Consider the following 22,258-nt stretch of genomic DNA (forward strand, 5'->3'; position numbering starts at 1 on the left):
CCTCTTTTGAGCCAGTTCCTCAGACAACTATTTGGCCAGAAAAAATACTTACTCTTTGAAGAAAAGAAACAATAAACAGACTGTTAAACTCTACCACTTTGCCAATCTACTTTTGTCATTTCTTTGCTTGAGTTTTTAGCTCCTCCTGAAGACTCCCAGACTTTTCTCCCCCCAAACTCCTTTTGAGCAGAATGAAGAAAACCCCTGATTTACTGTTTTTACTTGCATGTTTCTAAATATGTTCTTCCTTTAGAAAATATTAACGTCGCTTTATAAAATACAACTCTTAACTGAGAACAAAGCAAGTCACGCTGATTTCAGTCACCAGCACAGAGCTAACGCAACAGTGCAGGCCTCCAAAATCCCTTGATGCTTAAATCACGGGCATTGTGATATGTCCTTTAACACTACGACATTCTGGTAGTAAAGATACAGATCCCCTGAGATCTCCAACTTGCCCACACTGCCACTTTCTTTCAAAGAGCAACCACTAAAGCACTTATTTGCTGACAAGTACCAAGTATGTCAGTTTAACTCCATAATCAGCACCACTATGATAAAGTATGTAATACTTTAGATACAGCAGATATACCTGTTTGTTATATTTATTACAATAAAAATATTATTAAGATGTATACCATTCTATGCAGAGAGACATTATGTGATTTATTTTTAAATTATGTACAATATTGTTTATTTCAAGACTCAGATCTGACTTCAGTGTACAGATCACGCCATCTCTAACTGGCAATGGTAACATACAGATTAGAAATGATTTCGGGGGTTGTGGCATTTCTACCCCCAAGACCCTTAAGTCTATCTCTAGGCACACGATGCCATGGATGTATTTTCAACTGTACTTCAACATATATTTCAATCCAGCTTGCTAAACATAACCGAAAGCTCTACTAAAGCGCAAGCTGGCATGCTTGAACTTCTACCATATTAAATTACTTAACTGAGCAAAAATATCTGGAAACACCCCCGCCTTTGTGCCCATCACGCCATTCGCTCCAACAACTTGTACGCTAGCTTACTATTTTATACCAGAAACCAGATACTGAACATGCAGAATGCTACAGCTCTTTACTCACCTACAAAATACTAGGTTTCACTTTATAGTTACACAAGCTTACAACAACTGAAAGCAGAAAACACTTGTGAGAAATTAAGCTAACATTAGTAGCAATATTCACAGAACACAGCTGTCATCTAAGGAGACAAGTGCTTACATTACTTGTTCTTAGAAGGGAAAAAGACAATTTGCTTTCAACTTTATCTCAAGAGCTAGCTTAGGTTCCAGGGACAAGTCCTTCCAAGTCTCCAACAAGCTCGGGAGAAGACCAACCTTGAACTAAGCTGTGAGGGACAATTTCCAAAAGGAAGAACTGAGTTTGTCCTGACAGCTAAATATTGCCTTTGGGTAAAAACCCAGATGCCACTTGAATTCAAAATTAAGGAAGTTGCTAAGAATTAAGCCAAATGTAAAGCATAACCTCAGCTTAAGCAACTCTGAGCAAGCATTGCTGGGTAAGAAGAACAATGAGGAAGGGACCACAAGAAGTTTGGCCTCAGCAGCTATTGTAGTAACAGGGGGAGGCTGAAACACCTAGGCTGTCTGAGGAGTAACACCCCTGTAGACAGACAGTTTAACTGATTTACTCTCATTTTAAAACCCACCTTTTTTGCCCTCTCTTTACTAAAGCAGGTTTCAGAACTGGGGGAGAAAAGGAAAGAAACCAGAGCGCTCTTCTTCCTGCCAGAGGAGGACTCTGAGGAGGAGACAGATACCAGCAGAAACGGCTCCTTGAGCCAGACCCCGAGCGCCGGTGGCAGGGGAGCCTCTCTGGAAAGCTGAAGGAGTAGAATTAGGGAGTATTCAAAATGTGACGAATTTAAAAATAAAAAATTAAAAAAAAAAAATTAAAAAAAGGAATTACACGATGGGAAAAGCAGTTTTTATGCCATTTGTTTTACTCCGGTTCCTGATCAGCCTCTCACGGAGGGGAAGGGGGGGCGAGGCGGGGAGGGACAAGGGAATGGAGCGTGAAGACGCGAATGTCACCCCCCCTAGCTCGCGGCTGTTCCCCCACGCGCGGGGCGCCCCCGCGCCACGCCTCTCCGCGTGCGGGGCTCCGCACGCGGAGAGGCGTGGCGCGGGGGCGCCCCGCGCGTGGGGGAACAGCCGCTTTCCCCCACCATCCCCTCCAAGCCAGGGGGTGGGCAGCGAGGCCTGGGCCCAGGGCGGTATCCGGAAAGAGCGGCGCCTCCCACGGGAAGAGAGGCGGCGGCGGGGCCAGGCCCCATGGGAGGGCTGAGGGGAAAGGCCCGGGCCCCACCGGGGGCTGAGGGGGGCCTGGCCGAGGGGCAGCCGGCTCCAGGAGAGAGGGGTGGGGGGGGGAGCCTCCAGCGAGGCCCGGCCTTACCTCCCGCGCAGCGGCGGTGGCTCCGGCCTCGCCTGCTGGTGAGCGGCGGCGGAGCCCGAGCGAGCCCCTCGCACCGGACGCCGCTACCCGCGGGTTGGGGAGGCGGCGGCGGCGGCCGAGCTCGCCTCAGCCCCGCACTCCTGGGCCCGCCCCCTCCCTCACCCCGTCACCTCCATTGGCCCAGCCGCAAGGCACCACCCCCTCCGGACTCCGTGGCGGCCAATCCCCAGCGACCATCCCTTAAAAAAAGAAGGGCATGGCCGCTCTCCTATTGGCTGAGATTTAACGCATGCCTTCGGCCTCCTACTGGCTGCTACAACTTGCGATCATCTCCTCCCAGCTTTCTGATTGGCCCGCTCCAAGACGACGGGGGCACGTCGCCCGCCCTCTCCTCGCGTTTCGCTGCTGCTGAAGGAGATGGGATTGGCTATAGGGCTGTGGGGATACTGCTTCTCATTGGCCGCTGGGAGGCAGGGGCGCCCTTTGTGACGCTGACGTGATGACGCAGTGAGCGGCCTGGCCTGGCTCCCAAGATGGCGGCGCGCAGGCTGCGCCGTCGTTAGAGGCTCCGCGCTCTGCTGGGGTTCCCTCTGCCTGCACCCGGCCTGTGAGTGCGCCGTGACGGCGTGGGGCCGCGGGGCGACGGCCGCCGGTGCAGCCCGCCCTCCCGGGCCGCCCGCTGGCGGGAACCGGCGCCTGGGGAAGAGGGGACGGGAGCGGGAAGGCTGGGGTGGGGAGCGAGCGCCTCCTCGGGCACCGGCAGCCTCGTCTAAGGCGGGCGGGCGGGCGGGCCGGGTTTGGGAGGAGCTGAACTCCCCCCCCGCCGGTTTTGGGGACCGTAGGGGACGGAGCTGGGCTCCTGGTCGGATGGTTCGTCTAAGGTAGGATGTATAAAAGCCGGGATCGAGCTCCTGAAATCTTAACTGTATTAATGGGGTGCGTAAAAAAGCAGGAGAAAAACTCTTGTTACTCTTTTCGGTCGTTACGGTTTGCATTGGGGATGCTTGGGGTGGCTTGTTTAGGATGTGTTCGGGTTGATTGTTTTTCTTCCTAATTTTTTTTTATTCGGAAGTGCTTTCGCTGCCTATAGAAGCAGGTCTCGTCGCTTCGGGCGGCTTTAGTGTTAACTGGGTTTAAAATTGTTTAGAGCATTAGAAAGCAAAAAATAAAGCCCTAAACAAACAAGTTGTAAAGAAGAAGAACCGTAAGAGTTATAAAAAGAAAGTTTTCTTGGTAAATATGGTGGGAGTGCGTGGTTGTGGCACAAAGCTGTTTTATTGGTGCTGAAAATAATTTTAACTAGCCATTCACTTATTTGTGGCAGAGTTTGGGTTGATCTGTCACTGGTGCCATTAGTTTTGAAGGTTTTTTGTAACCAGTGTGTAACAAAGATGGTTTCCTTTATTCTGAAAAAGAGAAACCTTTTGAAGTGGAGCGAGACAGTGATTGCACGTGTGTGTTTTCTGGCAGTTCATGTGATCTTTCTTCCATTTTCAGAAGGGAAGCATCTGGAAAATTAACAGCTTAATTTAAAGAGTTTTAAGTTTGGGTCGTCTTCTGACTGTTTTGCTTCGAGCAAATGTATTGCATCATATGTTAATCACTATTTGTTATGCAAACGTTTGGAGGTGACTGCAGTAATTTTTTGCATAGTATATGTAGTTTATTGAATTACAGTAAGAGTAGTTTTGTGGCTGAAAGAAATAAAGGCAGCAAGACAGTCTTCATTCGGTCTTTAAATTGAGGCATGACTGAACATCAGTCAGAACTCAAGTACCAGAAAGTTGTCTGCAGAGCTTTGTGATTTAAATATACGTATATGAAGTGCTGGTCAACACAGGAAAGTTGCACACTATTTGAATGTAATCAACTGACTTGTTTTAGGGACAGTTTTAGATGGCACCTTACCCTACAGACTGACATCACTTGTCTTAATCTTGATATGTAAAAGAATACTACTTCTGTTACCTTTTTTCTGCAAGTAAGACAAGTACAGACCACTTCACAAAGCTTTTTTACCAAGTGGTTGCTGCGCTCTTACCATCCAGGGATATTTGGGAGGCCAGATGGGTATTTAAATTGCCATTCAGTCTGACCTAATGAGTGTGTTTCATAGTTATGAATAGTGAGTTGATTTCCATTGTGTGGTGTCCGTGTTTCACCCCCCCCCTTCCCCCCAACTTTAAACCTTGCTGCTACCATCAATAAATTGTGGACTATTTTGTGGACAAAGTAGGTGAAAGTTGTTCTACTAAAAAGTAACAGATATTGTTGATAATCACGGAATCTTCAGAGTTGGAAGGGACCTCTAGAGATCATCTAGTCCAACTCCCCTGCTAGAGCAGGATTGCCTAAAGCATATCCCTCAGGGCTGCATCCAGGCAGGTCTTGAAAATCTCCAGAGAAGGGGACTCCACAACCTCCCTGGGCAGCCTGTTCCAGTGCTCTGTCACCCTCACTGTAAAGAAGTTTTTCCGTGTATTTGAACAGAACTTCCTATGTTCTAGCTTGTGCCCATTGCCCCTTGTCCTGTCACTGGGAACCATTGAAAAGAGCCTGACTCTGTCCTCCTTAAACCCACCCTTTAGATACTTGTAAACATTAATCAGGTCCCCCCTCAACCTTCTCTTCTCCAGGCTAAAGAGTCCCAGCTCTTTCAGCCTTTCCTCATAAGGGAGATGCTCCAGTCCCATAATCATCTTGGTTGCCCTTGAAGTTTCTTTATTGAACAGCTAATAGCAAAGATAACCTCTGTCTATTTCTTTGAATTGAATTTACAGTATATGGGGAAGGTAAGGGCAAGGTTAAATATTACGTGTCTTTGAGCATGGAAAAAGTCCCTTGCAATGGGCAACGTTAAATACTATTCCTCTTTACTCATCTTCGAGCACAGGGGTAGGGTGGGGAAGTCCTCTCTGTTTATAAAGAAATCCCTTCTTTTTTTATTTTCTTAAAGGTTCTGAAGCGACTATCTGAAGACTTCGTTTTTGAAAACTTAAAAAGCAAGAACAATTCTGTTTTAATAAATGAAGGAGAATAAAGAAAATTCCAGCCCTTCTGTAAACTTGGCAAACCTGGACCATACAAAGCCATGTTGGTACTGGGATAAGAAAGACTTGGCACATACACCGTCGCAGCTAGAAGGACTTGATCCAGCTACTGAGGCACGATACCGCAGGGAGGGGGCCAGATTCATATTTGATGTGGGAACACGTTTAGGGCTGTATCCTTTCAACTCATGTTGGCATGAAATGTCTTTTTGAATCGGGATTTTCAGAATAAAATGTACAAGAAATGGCATTATGTGCTTAGTTAGCTGTTCAAATGTTTTTTTTTAGTCATTAATCAAAAACCTTTTTTGAGCTTACTTGCCTTTTGATGTAATATGTTCCTACATCATTTTTGTCCATTCATTGGGTAAACAAGGTTTCAACTGAAACCCTTTGGCAGTAGAGAAGTAAGGTGATACAGACTTGCCAAGTAAGAATAACTTTTGGCAGTTGTCAGACTTGGTCTCTTACTGTGTGAATCTACATAACTTCTAAAATTTTGAATTTTGCATTAATTTTTCTACTTATTTCGCATCTGAGGCTTCTGAGCTCTGCCTCCTCACTTTTTGTTTTGGGTTTTTTTTTTATTTGTTTATGTTGGCATTTACAACTTTGTAAGTATTAGTAAGTTCTCTCTACTGTCCTTCTCTCATAGACTGCCACTTAAACTTTTTGCTTCCTGTATTTCTGTGCTTCTTTTGATGTTCTTCGTTTAATAAAACCCTAGTAAAGATGAAATTTTACTCTTCTTAAAGAAGGGAGTGTGGAGCGTGTTCAGGTATTATTTGCATTTGTAGGTGTGAGTAATCATTAACCTTCCTCCACACCAACACTTTAATGTGAAGTCATCGTTGTTCTGTTCCTTCATGTACCTACTGCTGCTTTTGACCATCTCTGAAGCAGGTATGGCTTAACACAAGGATGACCTTGTGTGGGTCCTCCTGTAAACATAATTGGGATTTTGCAGGCTTCCAATAAATCCTTTAGTTACCAACTGTATCTGGGCTGAATCATAGCATTTACACAGCCTTAGGGGGTTTTGTGGCTTTTATTTTTCTAAAGCTCCAGTTTTACTTGCACTGTTTTCTAACTGGTCACTGAATGGACAATGGCTTGAGGTACTTGATACAGCAGTATGTATCTTCTCCTTTGTGCATGTTTGGTTTTTAATTTGGTTTATGTCCTGTTTGAAAGTCCTTATTCTGCACCACAGACATTATGATACTCTAGCAACAGGAATAATTTATTTCCATCGGTTTTATATGTTTCATTCCTTCAAACAATTCCCAAGATATGTAAGTATTTACAATATTGATGACCTAATACAGTGATTGCACTAGGCATGGACTGTTTGAAATGGTGATAAGTTCCCTGGGTACTACTGCTGTCCGTGGCTCCAAATGAAGAAAAATAAGCATTTTATCTTTCAATCATTATGGCTTAAATACGCTATTCTTGCTTGTTTACACACTTCTTTTTATGCTTAGAAACATATTTATATTGATGTTGCAGTTATGTTTTGCTGATACTGTTCTTTAGAAAGAGTAACAGCTGTAGTTCTGGTGCTCCTGTATGGGCTAAAAAAAAAAAATTGTAATACCATCTTAAAACTGTTTGACAGACAATGCTGAACCAGTACAAATTCTGCTTTGAGTTTCTGACCTTGAAATAAAGTTGTATAAAGTGGACAGTCCTCCAAATTCTGTATTTTTCCTTTGAGAAAGTAAAAGTTTAACACTATACTAAAATAAGAAGTTAATATGCTATTAAGTCTTTCCTGGGAAACTTCAACAGCACTGTTAATGGAAACTGACAGTACTTTTTATACAATGCTCTACTTTATTGCATATCTACATGCAGACAACTTTTTGAAAGCACTTTCTTTTTTAGGTGACAGGAGCCTGCTGTCTCTTCCTGGCAGGGAAAGTTGAAGAAACACCTAAGAAATGTAAAGATATAATTAAAACAGCTCGTAGCTTGCTAAATGATGTACAGTTTGGACAATTTGGAGATGATCCAAAGGTAAAGATACTCATGTTGAAATTGATTTCATCCTGTTGTGCTCCAGCAAAGTGACATACATTTATTAGAGCACTGGCTGATTTTCAGTTGTTCTAAATTAAATTATGTGTTCAGCATGCATCTTCTGGTTAACATGATAGGTAACTATGAAAATAATTCTTGCTAATACAAGTAGCTTTGGGAGCCTACTGGGATAATCGTTTGTATAAAAAATTTACATTTGATTTCATATAAATTCTGATGTTGTTTTGCAAATTAAAGTAAACTTGAGTAATTCCAGTCAGAGCTAGAAATATCATCAAGGCATAAATCATATTTGCCAGTTTTAATGTCATTTTAGGAAGCAATTAATAGCAAATCTTAAGTCAAATAAGAGAATTACATCTCAAAGTATTGAGAAGTTTCCTGTTCAGAGTATTTGACTTAGCAAAACTACGCTTCTTTCAAAATTTGCATATTATAAATAGCAGAAGGATCTGAAACTTGGGAGGGAAGGGTGGTGAGAGCTTCTCTTTTTGTTGTGATTTTGTATATTTGGCACTTCGATGCTGTATCTGGTTCAGTTATCTCCTCCATGGAGGAAAAGGAATCTTAAACGTCACATCCCATCTCCTGCCCCAAATAAGTGTGAAGAAAAACTATCTGGGTTTAAAATAATGTTTTAAGTTGGAGAGTTTTGTGTTTTCCTTGGAGACAAACCCTGATCAAGCAAAAGCAGACAAACATGTTTGCCCGGAGATGCTCTGTAGTCATGCTTTATACTGGCATGAAATATTTGTGAGTAAAAGAAGGAATAATATTGTGGTTACCTTGTTACATTCTGCAGGAAGAAGTGATGGTCCTTGAAAGAATCTTACTACAAACAATAAAGTTTGATTTGCAAGTGGAACATCCATACCAATTTCTTCTTAAATATGCCAAACAACTCAAAGGTAAAATGTTACAGAGTGAGCAAGTGATGCCTGTTGTTAATTTTTCAGAACTTAATTTACATTGACAGTGCAAGAATATTCTACTGCAGATTGTTTGTCCTTTGTAATAACTTTATTTCTTACCATTTTTCTGATTGATTTTCAGGAGACAAAAATAAAATTCAAAAACTTGTTCAAATGGCATGGACATTTGTCAATGACAGGTAAGATACTTCTAGGAAACCCTTTGAATGTGAAATAGTTACTGTTGCTTACTTTGTTCTGTGTTGAGATACTTCTTTGACAAATGCTTGTTACATGTTTTCTTGATCATGTTGATCAGTTTTTCTTTCCATCATTGCCATGATAGTTCCATTGAGTAGGGAATCTAGAGTATAGATAGAAGTAGACCGTTAAGACCTTTGTAATTTTGTGGTAATGATTTAATGCTTCATTAAACAAAAAGTTACTGTTTGAGAGGGCCAAACCAAATCATAGATCTCTGGGATAGAAGCTGGCTTCTTGCCCAGTCTCAGGTACGTGGCACATTCTGAGGAAAGAAATCGCTTCCCAATTCCATCATGTTCGCCAACATATTTTTTTTTTTAAAGCAATATTTTGGTAGTAGTAAACTAGCCATTAAGTTCAGTGAGGAATACAGTTTTTAGCACTAGATTTACGATTGCTTAGAGAATGGATTTGCAATGCGATGATCACATCAGTTAACAGAAGTGTGTGTAGAAACACTTTTCATGTGTAGTATGATATTGGAAAACAAAACCAAAGGAACTCGATACACTTCAGTCTTGTTAAGGAGGATTCTAGAGAGCTGTGCAGGTTAATACACCAAGGACGGTTAAATGTAATTTTTAATTTCCATAACAAACCCTTAAGAAAATGTGTAAGTGCCCTGACTATTCAGAAATGCTAAGTACATTGCTTTCAGTCATACCTATGTCAGTAGAACGCCATTAAAAAAGAGGTGCATTTTTATTCGTTCGCCTAATTGGAAGTAACCCAGTGTGGGTCACCTAAACTCTCCAAATTAATCTGAGCAAAAGGTTGCTTAGCATATTTGGTTGTCAAGATAAGTTTACTTCAGCTGTTGTCAGTCTTGCAGGTAGTGATCTTACAGGCTTGAGTATCACTGTTAAGTTTGTCAGGGAAAACTTCTGTTGTATATCCATCAAACTTTGGACAGTACTGTACTTTGAATTAGATGGTGTTTAATAATTCAAGAAATTTAATAATTAAAGAAAACACACTTCAGGAAGGCATTAGAAGTTGGAGTGATTGTTTCAAATAATATTTATCTCTCTTCTTGAGAGTCTGTCTTGTGTTTACTTAATAGGTGCCATATTAGAAGTGTACTTGTTTTCTAGGATCCCGGGAAAATAATTCTGTACTTTTCACTACAGGCCTTTAGAATAGGGGGTTCTGTTGTTATGCAGCCACAGTACAGCACCCAAGTAAATTCCATTAAAGTAATAATAAGAAATCAGTGTTTCAGGAGCTAGTTCTTGTCTTTTTTTTGTGTTTACTGCTGACCTGATTCTGCCAGTGTTTAAGTATCCCATTGGCCTTCAGTTACGTGTGTCCCACAGGAGAGAAAATGGATTTAAACCATTGTCTAGTCTACTGTTTTGATGCATTTAAGGACATTATAATGAATTCATCAGTGAATGTGCAGAAAGTTAGCTAGCTAGCTGGATCTAAAATTCTTTAAGCAGATCCCGTGTTACAGAATCTATGGAGAAAAAAAAGAAGGAAAAAAAAACCAACAAATTTTGAAATTTAAAATTAATATTAGGTAACAGTAACTTTGATTATGACAGGAACTTAGTTAATATCGATAACACCAATAATATTTTAGCATTAGTTTAACAAAGCTTGTTCAAGAGATAATCTTTTACAGTTTTTACAGCTTGATCTAAAACAAGTATCGTGCTTGACAAATTGCTTTACAAGTTGATGTTGGCTGTTTTGTGGGCGTTTTTTTAGTATTTATTTACATTTTGTTGAAAAACATTTGGAAGATCTAAAATCTAGATGTGCACATCATTCCCTAACCAGTGTAATGCAGCAATAGCACACTTCTGTAGCAATGGACACAAACACTGTATTAGTTAATGCTACAGATGAGACTAGAGTGGAATGTAGCTGCTCATAGTTACAATATAATGCTCTTTTCCCTCTTCTTCCACACTCATATAATGTAAGGTTTTCTATTTTTGAACTCCAAACTTTATGTTCCCCTGTGGTGTTTTGGTTCGGTAGGCATATGCCCTCTGTATTATCGGTGTAAAATTACGTTGTATCATGATTGCAGTAGTGCAGAAACAGTTTAGCTTTGTAAGCTCTTGTTTAACAAAGCTCTTAATTAAATTTGAGACGTTAAAGTGTGGTGGGATTTTTATACCCTGTTCATTGTAGCTGTTGTACATAAAAGTGTTGTACTTTGACAATCGGAATTATCCTCAGGGTTGTGTTTTGTTTTGTTGATATTCCAGTCTCTGCACTACACTGTCACTGCAGTGGGAACCTGAGATCATAGCTGTTGCAGTTATGTACTTAGCAGGCCGTTTGTGTAAGTTTGAAATACAGGAATGGACATCAAAACCAATGTACAGACGATGGTGGGAGCAATTTGTACAAGATGTTCCTGTTGATGTTCTGGAAGGTATGAAAAACATTTGCCGCAAACATAGAAGTATTTCCTTTAACTGTGTGATCTAGGTCACTGGTAAATGCAACTTGCTTTCTATCTGGGTTTTAGTCAAAATAATCATAGCCGGGGTATGTAACTCAGGTCGTATGTGCTATGCATTAACCAGGTTTTTAATTAAACTTATAAGAGTGGCTTAGTCTTTAGTTATTGTGGTTAGTCTTCTGGTTAATATTTGCTTTACTACTTGTTTAGTTTATTACACAGTTAATTAGCTCTAAATTGTTGTGGTGTTTGTTTTCTTTGTTTTTTAAAAAAATGATTTTAATGATCCCTCTCCCTGTTTTAAATAATCAGCTGTACAAACACTGGAACTAATCGAGCCTAGTTTCCAGTGGTTTTCTCATTGATGGTTTAGCTCTTCAACCAAATTATGCTAGGTTTTATGGTGTACCATAAACAGATTATGGGGGATGAATTCTGGTAGGGGATGGATTATGGATCTTTTTCATCAATGCAGATATCTTAATACTATTCCCTTTGTGTGTGTATACATTGCTCATATTTACCTGCTGCTTGTCCTCTTGAGAGAACCCCAGGAAGTTAATAAAATAAAGCAGGACCTCTCTTGACTCTTGTTGAGTAGATTGTGGTTATGTGATAATTAATGTGTCTTTATTAAAGTTATTACTAACTTACCTGGTACAGATGTCAGGCTAAGCTTACTTCTAGTTCCATAAATTGCTTTAGAAACCTTCTTTAAAAATTGATGGTTGTCACAGTCTGGTGTTTGGTTCTAAGGAAGTTTTACATAAAACAGTATGCATTGCTGTTCAGGTCGTTTAGCCTTTGTTGCTCTCAGAACTTTCAGGTGAATACCATACAGTTCTGGTGGTTTCTTAAATGGTTACTTGCTCTGTTTTGTATCATGGCCTTTTTCAGAGTTGCTTCAGTTTCAGATGGATCTCTGCTGATTCCCTGCCAAAGAGGGTTATAGAATGGGAGTCTCTCCAGTTTCTGCTACTGCATCAGTGAATGGTCATGGAGAGAACTCATTTAGCTTTTCTAGAAAGGTTTTCTTTTCCTTGAGTGATGCTCTTGCACCTGGTTATCAGTTCGCCCTACATGGTTTCTGACAGACCTTTTGCTTCTAATGTGGTGGAAGAAGAATTTAGTACTAGTCCTTAGTTTCCTGAAACTTTTTTGACTGGCCTAACTAGATGTAAAACATACAATCTTCCTTCACTCACTTTCTTGCTAATGTTACTGTTCTGTTGTTACGCTGTGACTTGGCTCTCCAAGCACACAATAATAATATACGGTATATTAATACCAAGACACTTTGTTGTTCTTCTCGAAGGTATGCTTATACATCTACCCATTGTTAGCATACGCAGAAGAAATTCATAAATGCAAGTACAAATTGAAAATGTTTGGGTTTCAAAAATCAAATCTGTGGTCATTATAACAATGAGTAATATTTACAGTGAAATCTTCTGAAGTTGATCTCTAGTAAACAGCTTAGTTGATTATTGTGTATTAAATGCACACTTGTACATTATGGGTGTATAATCTTCTGGATATTTTTTTTAGACATCTGTCATCAGATCCTGGATCTATACTCACAGGGAAAACAGCAAATGCCTCATCATACTCCTCACCAGTTGCAGCAGCCACCATCTCTTCAATCTACACCCCAGGCACCCGCGGTACAGCAATCCCAGCAATCACAGGGTTCAGAGCAATCACAGACTCAGCAGCAAAAAGAGTCGCAACAGTCAGCACCACAACAACAACAGCAGCAGCAGCAGCAAACACAAGCACAGCAGTCTAAAAAGCCCTCTCCCCAGTCAAGTCCTCCTAGACAGATTAAAAGACCAGCAGTAAGTTTAACTTTGAACTTTAACTTGCGTTTTATTTTCAGGCTGATCTGGTGTCTATTGGATTTAAAGACTGCAGTGTGCAGCAGACTTGAGTTTGCTTTAAAAATGAGCTTTAAGAATGAGCCTGGTGATTAATTTTGAATGGTAGACTTCTGTTGGTTATATGGCAAGTATGTTAGTGTAGAACAGCCTTTACGGTTCTGGGGTACCACATTCTCATTCCACTTGAGGCAAAACCAGCAGAGAGACTTTCAAGTTGGCATGAGCTATTGAGGCTCTAACTCTCTTTGTGGTTCTGTGCTGTCAAGTTTTGTTGTTTTTGCTATTAATCAGTCTTGATTTAGGGAAGGTCTCTTGTGCCATACTGGAATGTAGAGACGTGCACAATGCTGATGAAGACATTATTTGACTTTCTCATCTTTGGTTACAAATTTAACGGGATAGCAGGTTCTCAAAGTATGTAAAAATTCTTAGAAGTCGTCTTTCGACATAATAACAGTAGAAGCCTATAAATGCATCCGACATTAAAGTCTCACTTTGTGTTATCACCTCGTCATTGAAAACAAGAAAGTACATTGGCAGTTGTATAATATCACAAGTGCTCTGAGTGCTTTTCCACAGTAATCAAGTCCAAATGAAGCTTTCAGACCTTAATCTACACTTTTTGTGGACTTGTTTCACTTGCAAGTTATTATTATAAAAAAAAAAGTGTTAAAGTGTTACCCAGATCTTCTTGCTTGTACGTAGTAAGAAGAATGTTTGCAGAAGTAAAATTTTTGGAACAAGTCCATTTAGGAAGTAAATTTTGTACAGCTTTTACAGTTTTTGCTTGAACTTGTAATTAATGCATGCCCAAACTAGAGAACAGATATCAAGGGGAAAAAAAAACACCAACCAAACAAAACCAAAAACCGAGGAAGAAGCAATGAATGCTAGAATGAAATGTAACTGGAAGAGTGCAGCATCTTCATGATAGCAGCCTCGCAAAAATGAGAAAATGCAACTCTAAAATCTTGGTCTTGTAATTACAAGATGTAGCCTACTACTAGAGGATATATATTTATATATATATTATATTATATATATATTATATATAAATTATATATATATAAAATACTATATATTTCACATATCTGCAGTGAAATATATAGTTTTTGCACTGAACTATAAAGCTGTTCAGGATAGAAAGCTGATAAAATGTGTTAATTAGCTTGAAAAGTGGGAGAACTTTTTGTAGGTAGTATGTATTTCTTTTCATACTTTTTCTACCATCAGCACAAACTCAGCTTGAGCTGTCAGATTGGTCGGACAGGGAACTTACTTTTCTTCAACAAAAATGCCTGGGACAGTTTGGCATATCAGATACTGTAAATAAGAATTTGGATTTTTTTCTCTGTGTGTACATCTGATTGTAAGTTGTTATGAACGCTTGTTCATTCAGGTGAAGGTTCTGCCTTTACAGTACTACTGATTTCACCCCATCCCATCTGTTAATGAACTACCTCATGGGAAAAAAAGTGGTGTCTTTTGCATGAATAGTGTCTGTTGTTCTTTAACAATCACCTCTGGTCAAGCCCTCAGAGCAACTTAGCTTTTCTTGAAATTAAGAGTTTGAGGTCCACTACCTAATAATTAAGGAAGTGAATAGTACAGATAAAAAGGTAAGTCCTGGTACACTGTAGGCATCCAGAACAAATATGAAGCAAAGGGTGACTCACAGGAGGAGTTTTGTAGGAAAACAGCATGAACTTGAGAAAAGCAAATGTCATGATCTGAAATAATTCTTCAGAAAGCAGTCTAGGAGAACAAGATGTGTAGTGCTTGAGAGATTGACTTGGTGCTTCTAAAATGTTCTGCAGTTAGATGTATATAAACCTTAGTTAAAATGTTTGCCTCCTCTATAAATAGCGCTTTGCATGACTTCTCCTTTGGTTTGTACAGAACATAAATACACTTTGTTCCTGGAGTCCAGATTTTCCATTTACATGAACTCTTATAACTCCATTACTTTCTACTGAGCCAAGATACTTTCAAGCAGCTGAGGCATTGGCCCATGACTTACAGACCCATACCAGATGTCTGAAGCATCTGCACATCCTCTACATCTCTGGTGTGAAGAGCTCTTGAATGTTCAGTTGACTTCACTAAAAATATACCAGTGAATCAGATGTCATTAGTATATTCAGTTTGATTAAACTAAAAATTGTTAGTGGGAACAATTTTAACGCACATAGAAACAGCACTGAAAGAACAGTTCCATTGTGGTATGGATTGAGCTTATTATGGAAGTATTAAATAACTATGAGCATGCTAATAAACTGGTAATGTTGACCCTGGGATGTCATGACTGGAGCAATACAAACTACAGTACAGTAGAAGGACCAAAAAAAAAGCTCATCTGTATTCATAGAATCATAGAATGGTTTAGATTGGAAGGAACCTTGAAGACCATCTAGTTCCAACCCCCTGCCATGGGCAGGGACACCTCCCACTAGACCAGGCTGCTCAAAGCCCCATCCAGCCTGGCCTTGAACACTTCCAGGGATGGGGCATCCACAACCTCCCTGGGCAGCCTGTTCCAGTGCCTCACCACCCTCACAGTAAAGAATTTCTTCCAACAGCCCCTGATAGAGTCCCTCCCCATCTTTCTCCTGTAGGCCCCCTTTAGGTACTCAAAGGGGCTATAAGGTCTCCCCGGAGCCTTCTCCAGGCTGAATAACCCCAACTCTCTCAGCCTGTCTTCAGAGGAGATGTGCTCCAGCCTTCTGATCATCTTTGCTCTCCTCTGGACTCGCTCCAACTGGTCCATATTTTAGCAGCTGCCATTATCCGAGAAGTGATTGAAATTCTTAGAGGATTTTGTTGCTTCTTGAACCTTCTTTTTTTTTCCTTTAGCATAAAATAGAGTTCAAACTGATGTTTGGTTTTTCTGCCACTTGAGCTATTTGGCTCCAGTTGCTTGTTGTGTTCTAATAGTACACCTTAATGACATTACTTTCTTAACGTTGCTCCATGTTAACAAATGCACAATAACCAAATTGCTTGCTGCTTGAAGTGAGCAACTAACTTCACAGAATGAATGATTTTTTGGAAAAGTTGCAAGTAGTGGAGGCTTGCTTCTGTCTGAAAGTGCAGGGAGATCTGATATTTACATTCAGTTTTACAGAAAAGGAATTTAGTGCTAGAAAATCAAGAAAAGACTGCTCAAGTGAAGTAAAGGCAGCAGATGAGTCTGTGAGAGTCGCCAAGAAATGCGGTATGTTTGTAATGGGAAGTTAAAGATTGTCCTTAAAAAGTAGGAAAGCAGCCAGAAGGTGGCTGAAGCTGAATTGAAATGTCTATCAAAGGAATAAGAATGAGGTAGCCTCAAGCTGGCCTTGGGTACCTTTGTAATGGACAGCAGAAATATTGGGAATACCCATCAGAATTAAGGAAAATTCACTGTTCAAATTGGAGTGAAATGCAAATCCATTCTTGAGGCAGAAAGTAAATTGATGGGAACCGAGAAACAGCTGGTGAAGGCAAAGCCACTAGAGGTAAATAGTCTCTTAAAAAAACCCACCTTTTATTCAAAAGACAGGGAAGCTATGTACTGTGCCCCTCGGACTTTTATCATTAATTTTAAATACATTTGTAACTAAACTTACTGTACTTAAAATTTCAGTTGAGTTTTCTGCTTTTCTCAAAGCCATCTGAGTTGGACTAAGTAACCTGGAAAGATTTTTCTTACTCCCTTGTGTGGGATTCTTTAAAAAAACCCAACACCACAAAACATCAACAAAAAAAACCAGCCAAAAACTTGTGATTGGAAGGATGATGTGAGTTTTTGTGAGTTTTGTTCAGTGTGCATAAATGTTTTTCTAGCATAACATTTGGCTTTTATACAATGCTTTCCATCTGAAGCCTTCTGCAGTGTTTTACACTGAGCAACACTTTTACTGCCCTCCTGTCCTGGTAAATAAAGCATAAAGGCCTGAAGTGATTTTGGCAATGGTTGAATGACAGGTCAAATCAGAATTGGGAACAGAGGCCAAGTCTCTTGCGTTCAGCTCAGTGAGCAGTGTACCGAACCATGACATATGTGCAGTGGATGATAAATAAATTAAATGAGATGTAATACTCAACAGTGAGAACAGCAGGAAATGCTGTCTCTAAAATAGCTGCTTTTTTTTCAGTCCTTTCATTCTGACAGTTAAGCTGGACTTTCCCAATATGATTTGACTTTGTTTGGTGTTTGTGTTGCATCTATTTAGAGATTGGACATTATTAGCCTTCTAATAAAAATATAGGAACAAATAAAGGGTTTGTCCTGCCCCCTTTTAGGGGAGGGAGGAAGAAACTGGTCCTGACTTGGAAACTGGTTCTGGTTTAGTCAGATCTGTACAAAAGCTCTTCAGCAGGCTGTAAGTTGCTTCCTATTTTGCTTGCTTGTTACTATTTAAAAATGCTTTGTATTTTACAGTGGTCTTATTTCCATCCTTTTTTTTTTTTTTTTTAAAAAGGCTGTATCTCCAAAAGAAGAAACAAAGACAGCAGGTAAATGTTAATATTTGATTCATATCGCTTTCACTTTACTGTTTTAACAAGAATAAGTCATTTGCTGGCATGTGCTTAGTTTGTTTGCTTACAGGCTTGGCAGTTTTCAACTATTCTGAACCTAATAATGTCTTTGAATATATACTGTAACTATTTTTAAAATGTTCCTGACTGCAAAACTTGAAAAACTGGAGTGTGACTGAAAAACTACAGGCTATTCTGTAGAAGTCCTGCTAAACTACTCAACTCTCAATTTATAACTCCATGCATCATTTGGAGTAGTTCCTCAGTAAGCTGTGGGACCTTGAAGTGACTCAAGGTATCATGTCACTAAATAGCTGCCCTAATAATGAGCCTGTTGGTAATCAGTGAGATTTGTAACTGGTTGTTGGCATGGCTGCCAGTAAAAGGCATTTTGTATCAATGTGTACAGTCTAACTTAAGAAATGCTTCATTGCAGTGATCACATCTAGTTTTCTTTATTGGTTTGGTTGTTTTGTGTTTGGTTTTTTGATTTGTTTTGTCGGGGGTTTTTTGGTTTGGTTTGTTTTTCTTAGCTCTGCTGGTTTGGAACAATGTATTTCAGGATAGCTAGGATGTGATTCTGTAACCTTTTCCAAAGCAAGTTTGGCACATCTCCTTCTCTGGCTCTGCAGATAGATTCCAGAGAACTGTCTGTTCTCCATCCTCTCTCCTGTGCATTTGCCATTTTGTTTGGTTTCTAGACACATTCCCCTGGCAGAGCATAGCTCAGCTTCTCCTGAGATTCGTTTTAACTATTTACAAGTTACAGTTTTATGCTAGAAAATGTACGTATGCTCATCTGCACGTTCGTAGCATTATTGGCACAATTTGTCTCTAGTTATAAAATACGTAGCTTGAATTTGTAGGCATGTGTGGTTTTGGAAGACATGTGTGATGCTTGATGCCACTTTATTTATACAAAGGTCTTGATTTTAGTTTTCTTTATTAAACATGCAGAGTATATAGGATTTCCAGTCTACCTTTGCATTGTGTAATATATGATATAATAATCACTAGTGTGAGACTAGAGATGGACTTTGGAAAACACTGCAGAGCAATAGCTAATTAGGAACTTCCAAATGTTTTTTAGAACCACCACCACCATCTAAAATTCCTAAAATTGAAACTTCACATCCACCAATACCTCCTGCACATCCACCTCCAGGTACGTTTTTATTTTCTAAAACACACTTACTCCTGCAGTTAATTGCTTTGTTTTTCATTCAAATGGTGCTAGAGACGTGGGGGGAGGAGGCTTTTGGCTTGATTAATCAGCTTGGCAAGTAAAAGCGTTAGGTAGATAAGCTCTAGAGAGCATTTCATTTTAGTAGCATAGGTTTTTCCAGGCAGAAGCAAAAAAGTTATGATGGAAACAAGACTATACTAGGTAGACAAAGGGCAAAACAAAGCTGTGACTCTCAAAGGCCTAGAAGACTAAAACTAATTGTCACTAGCAGGCAAAAAGGGACTTCTGTTCTCAAAAGGATGGCAGATGCCATCTTATATTACCACAATAGCTTCCAACTAACCTATAGAAGTCCTCCATGTTACATTATTAGTATAGAAATTCTGCAGGTATGTAACTTCTGAACAGTAAGGGGGATACTTTGTCCCAAAGGAGGACTTTCATCTGCCAGAGAACTTTAACACTGCACACATGCCTTATGTTTGCAAAATAAACTCTACTGTTGTAAAAATGTGCTTTCAGGGCCTTGATGCATTAGCTGTCCTTCCAGTGACCCGTAAATATGACATAAATATTTTATAGAGCACGGTCCATAATGCAACTGTAAGATGACAGCTTCTAACAGGGAATTACAAGAGAGAAAAAGAGTGCTCTGAAATATAGTAGGACCATTTTTTTCCTGTTTGTTAAAATCTAATTAAGAATGAAGAGTTTCTTCTAAATAATGTTCGTTATTCCTTCAGTTGTTAAATCTTGAATGCACCTCTTGCATCCAGAATGATTCTGAAAATGAGCAAATTATTGTCTGCTATAATTCAGGAGGAAGGAGTCATTGAAATCATAGGTACCACAGCCAGCATGCCCACCTTGCATGATCTAACTATGTAGCTGTCCTAGGGGACAATTTTGCTCTTATAATTTTAACTTAGATAAGGTAAATCCTACTTAGGCAGGTAACAAATTTGTTTCCCTTGTTATCTAAAATTTTCTTCGTAGAATTTGTTTATACAAGCAAATAATTTTATAAGCACTGAAACGTTTTAAGAACTGTCTTTAGAGGCCAACTCTTGGCTTTCGGGGCTCTGAGGAAAAATCAGGTGAAAACTAAGAATGTTCATTGACCAAATGAACAGAAGTACTAGAAGGTGGATTTATCTCAAATACTGTTTAGCATTGTCAATTTAGTTGTGCGTGCCACTGGAAATGACTGCCCTATATCTGCTTCTAAATAACTTTTCTTACTGAACAGTGTTTTAGATGTTTTATATATACATGCAGGACGGATGTCAAGATGCCCCAAATTCCTTTGTTGGGCATTTTAATACTGACTGTAGGACTACACAGAGATGTCATTAGGTCAGTCTTACTGTGGTATTCCTCACTTTATAATGGCTGCATTGAGAGGAAGAAAAAAAAAATAATTAAGATTCTTATTTAAAGAAAGGTCAGTTTAAAGCACGTTCTTCCCAGAAATGGCCCAGTACAACGCTGTAAAATTCTGACCTTTTTGTCAGCTTCCCCAGACTGTCAGGTACTGAGTTCCCTGAAACTGATCAGTGGAACAAAGCTGATCCAATTTCACATCCCAAGCAATCTGCCCCACTTTCTTACTTACCCTTTGGTTTTCTTTTTTCTTTTATTTAGTAAACAGGTTTAGAACTGAGTGTTGAAGACTTGAGACTTTGGCCCATATTCTCAAGTAATGGGAGGCAAGTGAAGTGTAGAGGGTAATCCCAGGCCACTTCCTGGATATAAAAGAGGTAGAAGGGAGGATTGAAGCACTGATCAGAAGATTTTTGGTGTCTTGGGTCCCACTACTTTTTAAATCTGCTAGTTGTGATTCTGTCCATCCAGTCTGCTAATTTCTGCTCATTGTAGAACAATATTTAAATTCTAAGAAAATAGTAATGAGAGTGGAAGATGTATTTAACTTTTAGAATGGGAAAAGCTGAACTTGGAGCTTTGTTATGCAGCTTAGTTATCTCCTAGTGATATAGGAAGGTCTGACTGGATACCGCATGGCATTCAGAGACTTGGAGAATTGAGTACTCTTATTGACACGTTAACTGGAAGAAAAATAAGAAGTATTCAGAAGCTGTTATTGCCACTATCTTTCAAAAAAAAAAGAAATGGAATTTTCTTTTCCAGAGCGCAAGCCTCCTTTGACAACTGCAGTTTCAATGGGAGAAGCAGAGCAATCTACTACTGTGGACTCAGTAGATATGCCAAAGGTCCAGATTCCTCCCCCTGCTCATCCTGCCCCAGTGCATCAACCTCCTCCTCTGCCGCATCGCCCCCCACCCCCGCCCCCCACCAGTTATATTACAGGGATGTCTACTACAAATTCTTACATGTCAGGGGAGGGTTATCAAAGTCTTCAGTCAATGATGAAAACAGAAGGACCAACTTACGGAGCCTTACCACCGGCCTACGGACCACCAACTCATCTACCATATCATCCTCATGTCTATCCTCCCAACCCTCCACCACCAGTTCCACCTCCACCCCCTACTTCATTCCCCCCGCCCAATATTCCACCTCCTACTCCTGGATATCCCCCTCCACCTACATACAACCCTAATTTCCCACCTCCGCGACTGCCTCCAACTCATGCAGTACCACCTCATCCGCCTCCAGGGCTGGGAATGCCACCGGCTAGTTACCCCCCGCCTACTGTTCCCCCAGGTGGACAGCCACCTGTGCCACCTCCAATCCCACCACCTGGTATGCCACCTGTAGCAGGACTTGGACGTGCTACATGGATGAGATAGCATGAGGTAATTTGCACGATATCCCCTTACGTTGAGTAGGCAGGAGTAGCTAGCCAAAACCTACTTTGTAAAGATGAAGAGGAGGGTAATTTGTATAATTTAGATGAAGAAATGAGGCAGTGAAATGAAAATTTAGCTGATCTGTTTGCAGTATTGTTTATGGTGAGTTATATAGGCTTCTAGGTTTTAATCAGCTTTGCGGTATCTATTCTAACTTTATACATTTGACTTAAGTTTAAATTGTCTTGAGTTATTCCAGCACTGGATTACTTTGTACTAGCAAAACCAGCCATATTGGCTCAATTATATCAGTAAGAAGAAAATTTCCTTCTAGAAATCGGTGCCTATTTTTGAGTATCAAAATAGCCAGAAACCATGACATGTGATCTATAGAAGCTTTCATTTTTAGTAATAATTAAAACAACACGATGTCAAGCATAAGAGCTACTTTATTTAAGAGAGATTCTGAATGCTAGCTGACTGGAATCATTTTGAGGTGTTTGCCTTGCTGATATTTTTGTTTTGGAATGTACTGGTATCTAAAGTATTGTATGTTTACACCTGTTTTGCAAATTCCTGTACATAATATATATATTTTCTAAGTGTGAAAGTCTGAATGTAACAACCTACTGTGATGTACATCCTGGTTATAAATGGGACTACTTTGTTCACATCTACCCAAATAAAATTGATTCTGGATTTAGTGGATTTCCGGGTTTTTCGTATTCGTTCAGAATTCATAACTGTGGTACTTACTGCAAGATACTTCAGCAGTGGTCTCCCA

General features: G+C 39.9%; 2 protein-coding genes across 4 annotated transcripts in view; one reads left to right on the forward strand and one right to left on the reverse strand.

The window, feature by feature from the left end:
- Nucleotides 1-2,584, reverse strand: part of SETD3 (SET domain containing 3, actin N3(tau)-histidine methyltransferase) — a 62,128-nt gene extending 59,544 nt beyond the window's left edge. The window contains exon 1 of the mRNA XM_063332856.1: nucleotides 2,427-2,584. The gene's annotated coding sequence lies outside the window, so the exon portion shown is untranslated. The remainder of the gene's footprint in view (nucleotides 1-2,426) is intronic.
- Nucleotides 2,585-2,888: 304 nt separating this feature from the next.
- Nucleotides 2,889-22,182, forward strand: CCNK (cyclin K). Of its 3 annotated transcripts, none has more exons than XM_063332861.1 (11): nucleotides 2,889-3,033; nucleotides 5,383-5,649; nucleotides 6,690-6,771; nucleotides 7,367-7,498; nucleotides 8,325-8,430; nucleotides 8,576-8,633; nucleotides 10,920-11,089; nucleotides 12,668-12,957; nucleotides 17,460-17,493; nucleotides 18,608-18,682; nucleotides 20,852-22,182. In XM_063332861.1, exons 2-11 carry the CDS (start codon nucleotides 5,453-5,455, stop codon nucleotides 21,472-21,474), a joined length of 1,767 nt encoding a protein of 588 aa, XP_063188931.1. In that variant the 5' UTR covers nucleotides 2,889-3,033; nucleotides 5,383-5,452; the 3' UTR covers nucleotides 21,475-22,182. The 3 variants fall into 3 exon arrangements, with proteins under 3 accessions (XP_063188931.1, XP_063188933.1, XP_063188932.1); XM_063332863.1 differs by lacking the exon at nucleotides 2,889-3,033 and adding an exon at nucleotides 3,140-3,362; XM_063332862.1 differs by lacking the exon at nucleotides 2,889-3,033 and adding an exon at nucleotides 3,140-3,307.
- Nucleotides 22,183-22,258: the final 76 nt, after the last annotated feature.

This window comes from Chroicocephalus ridibundus, chromosome 4 (assembly GCF_963924245.1).
Source record: "Chroicocephalus ridibundus chromosome 4, bChrRid1.1, whole genome shotgun sequence".
NCBI classification, from domain to species: domain Eukaryota; kingdom Metazoa; phylum Chordata; class Aves; order Charadriiformes; family Laridae; genus Chroicocephalus; species Chroicocephalus ridibundus.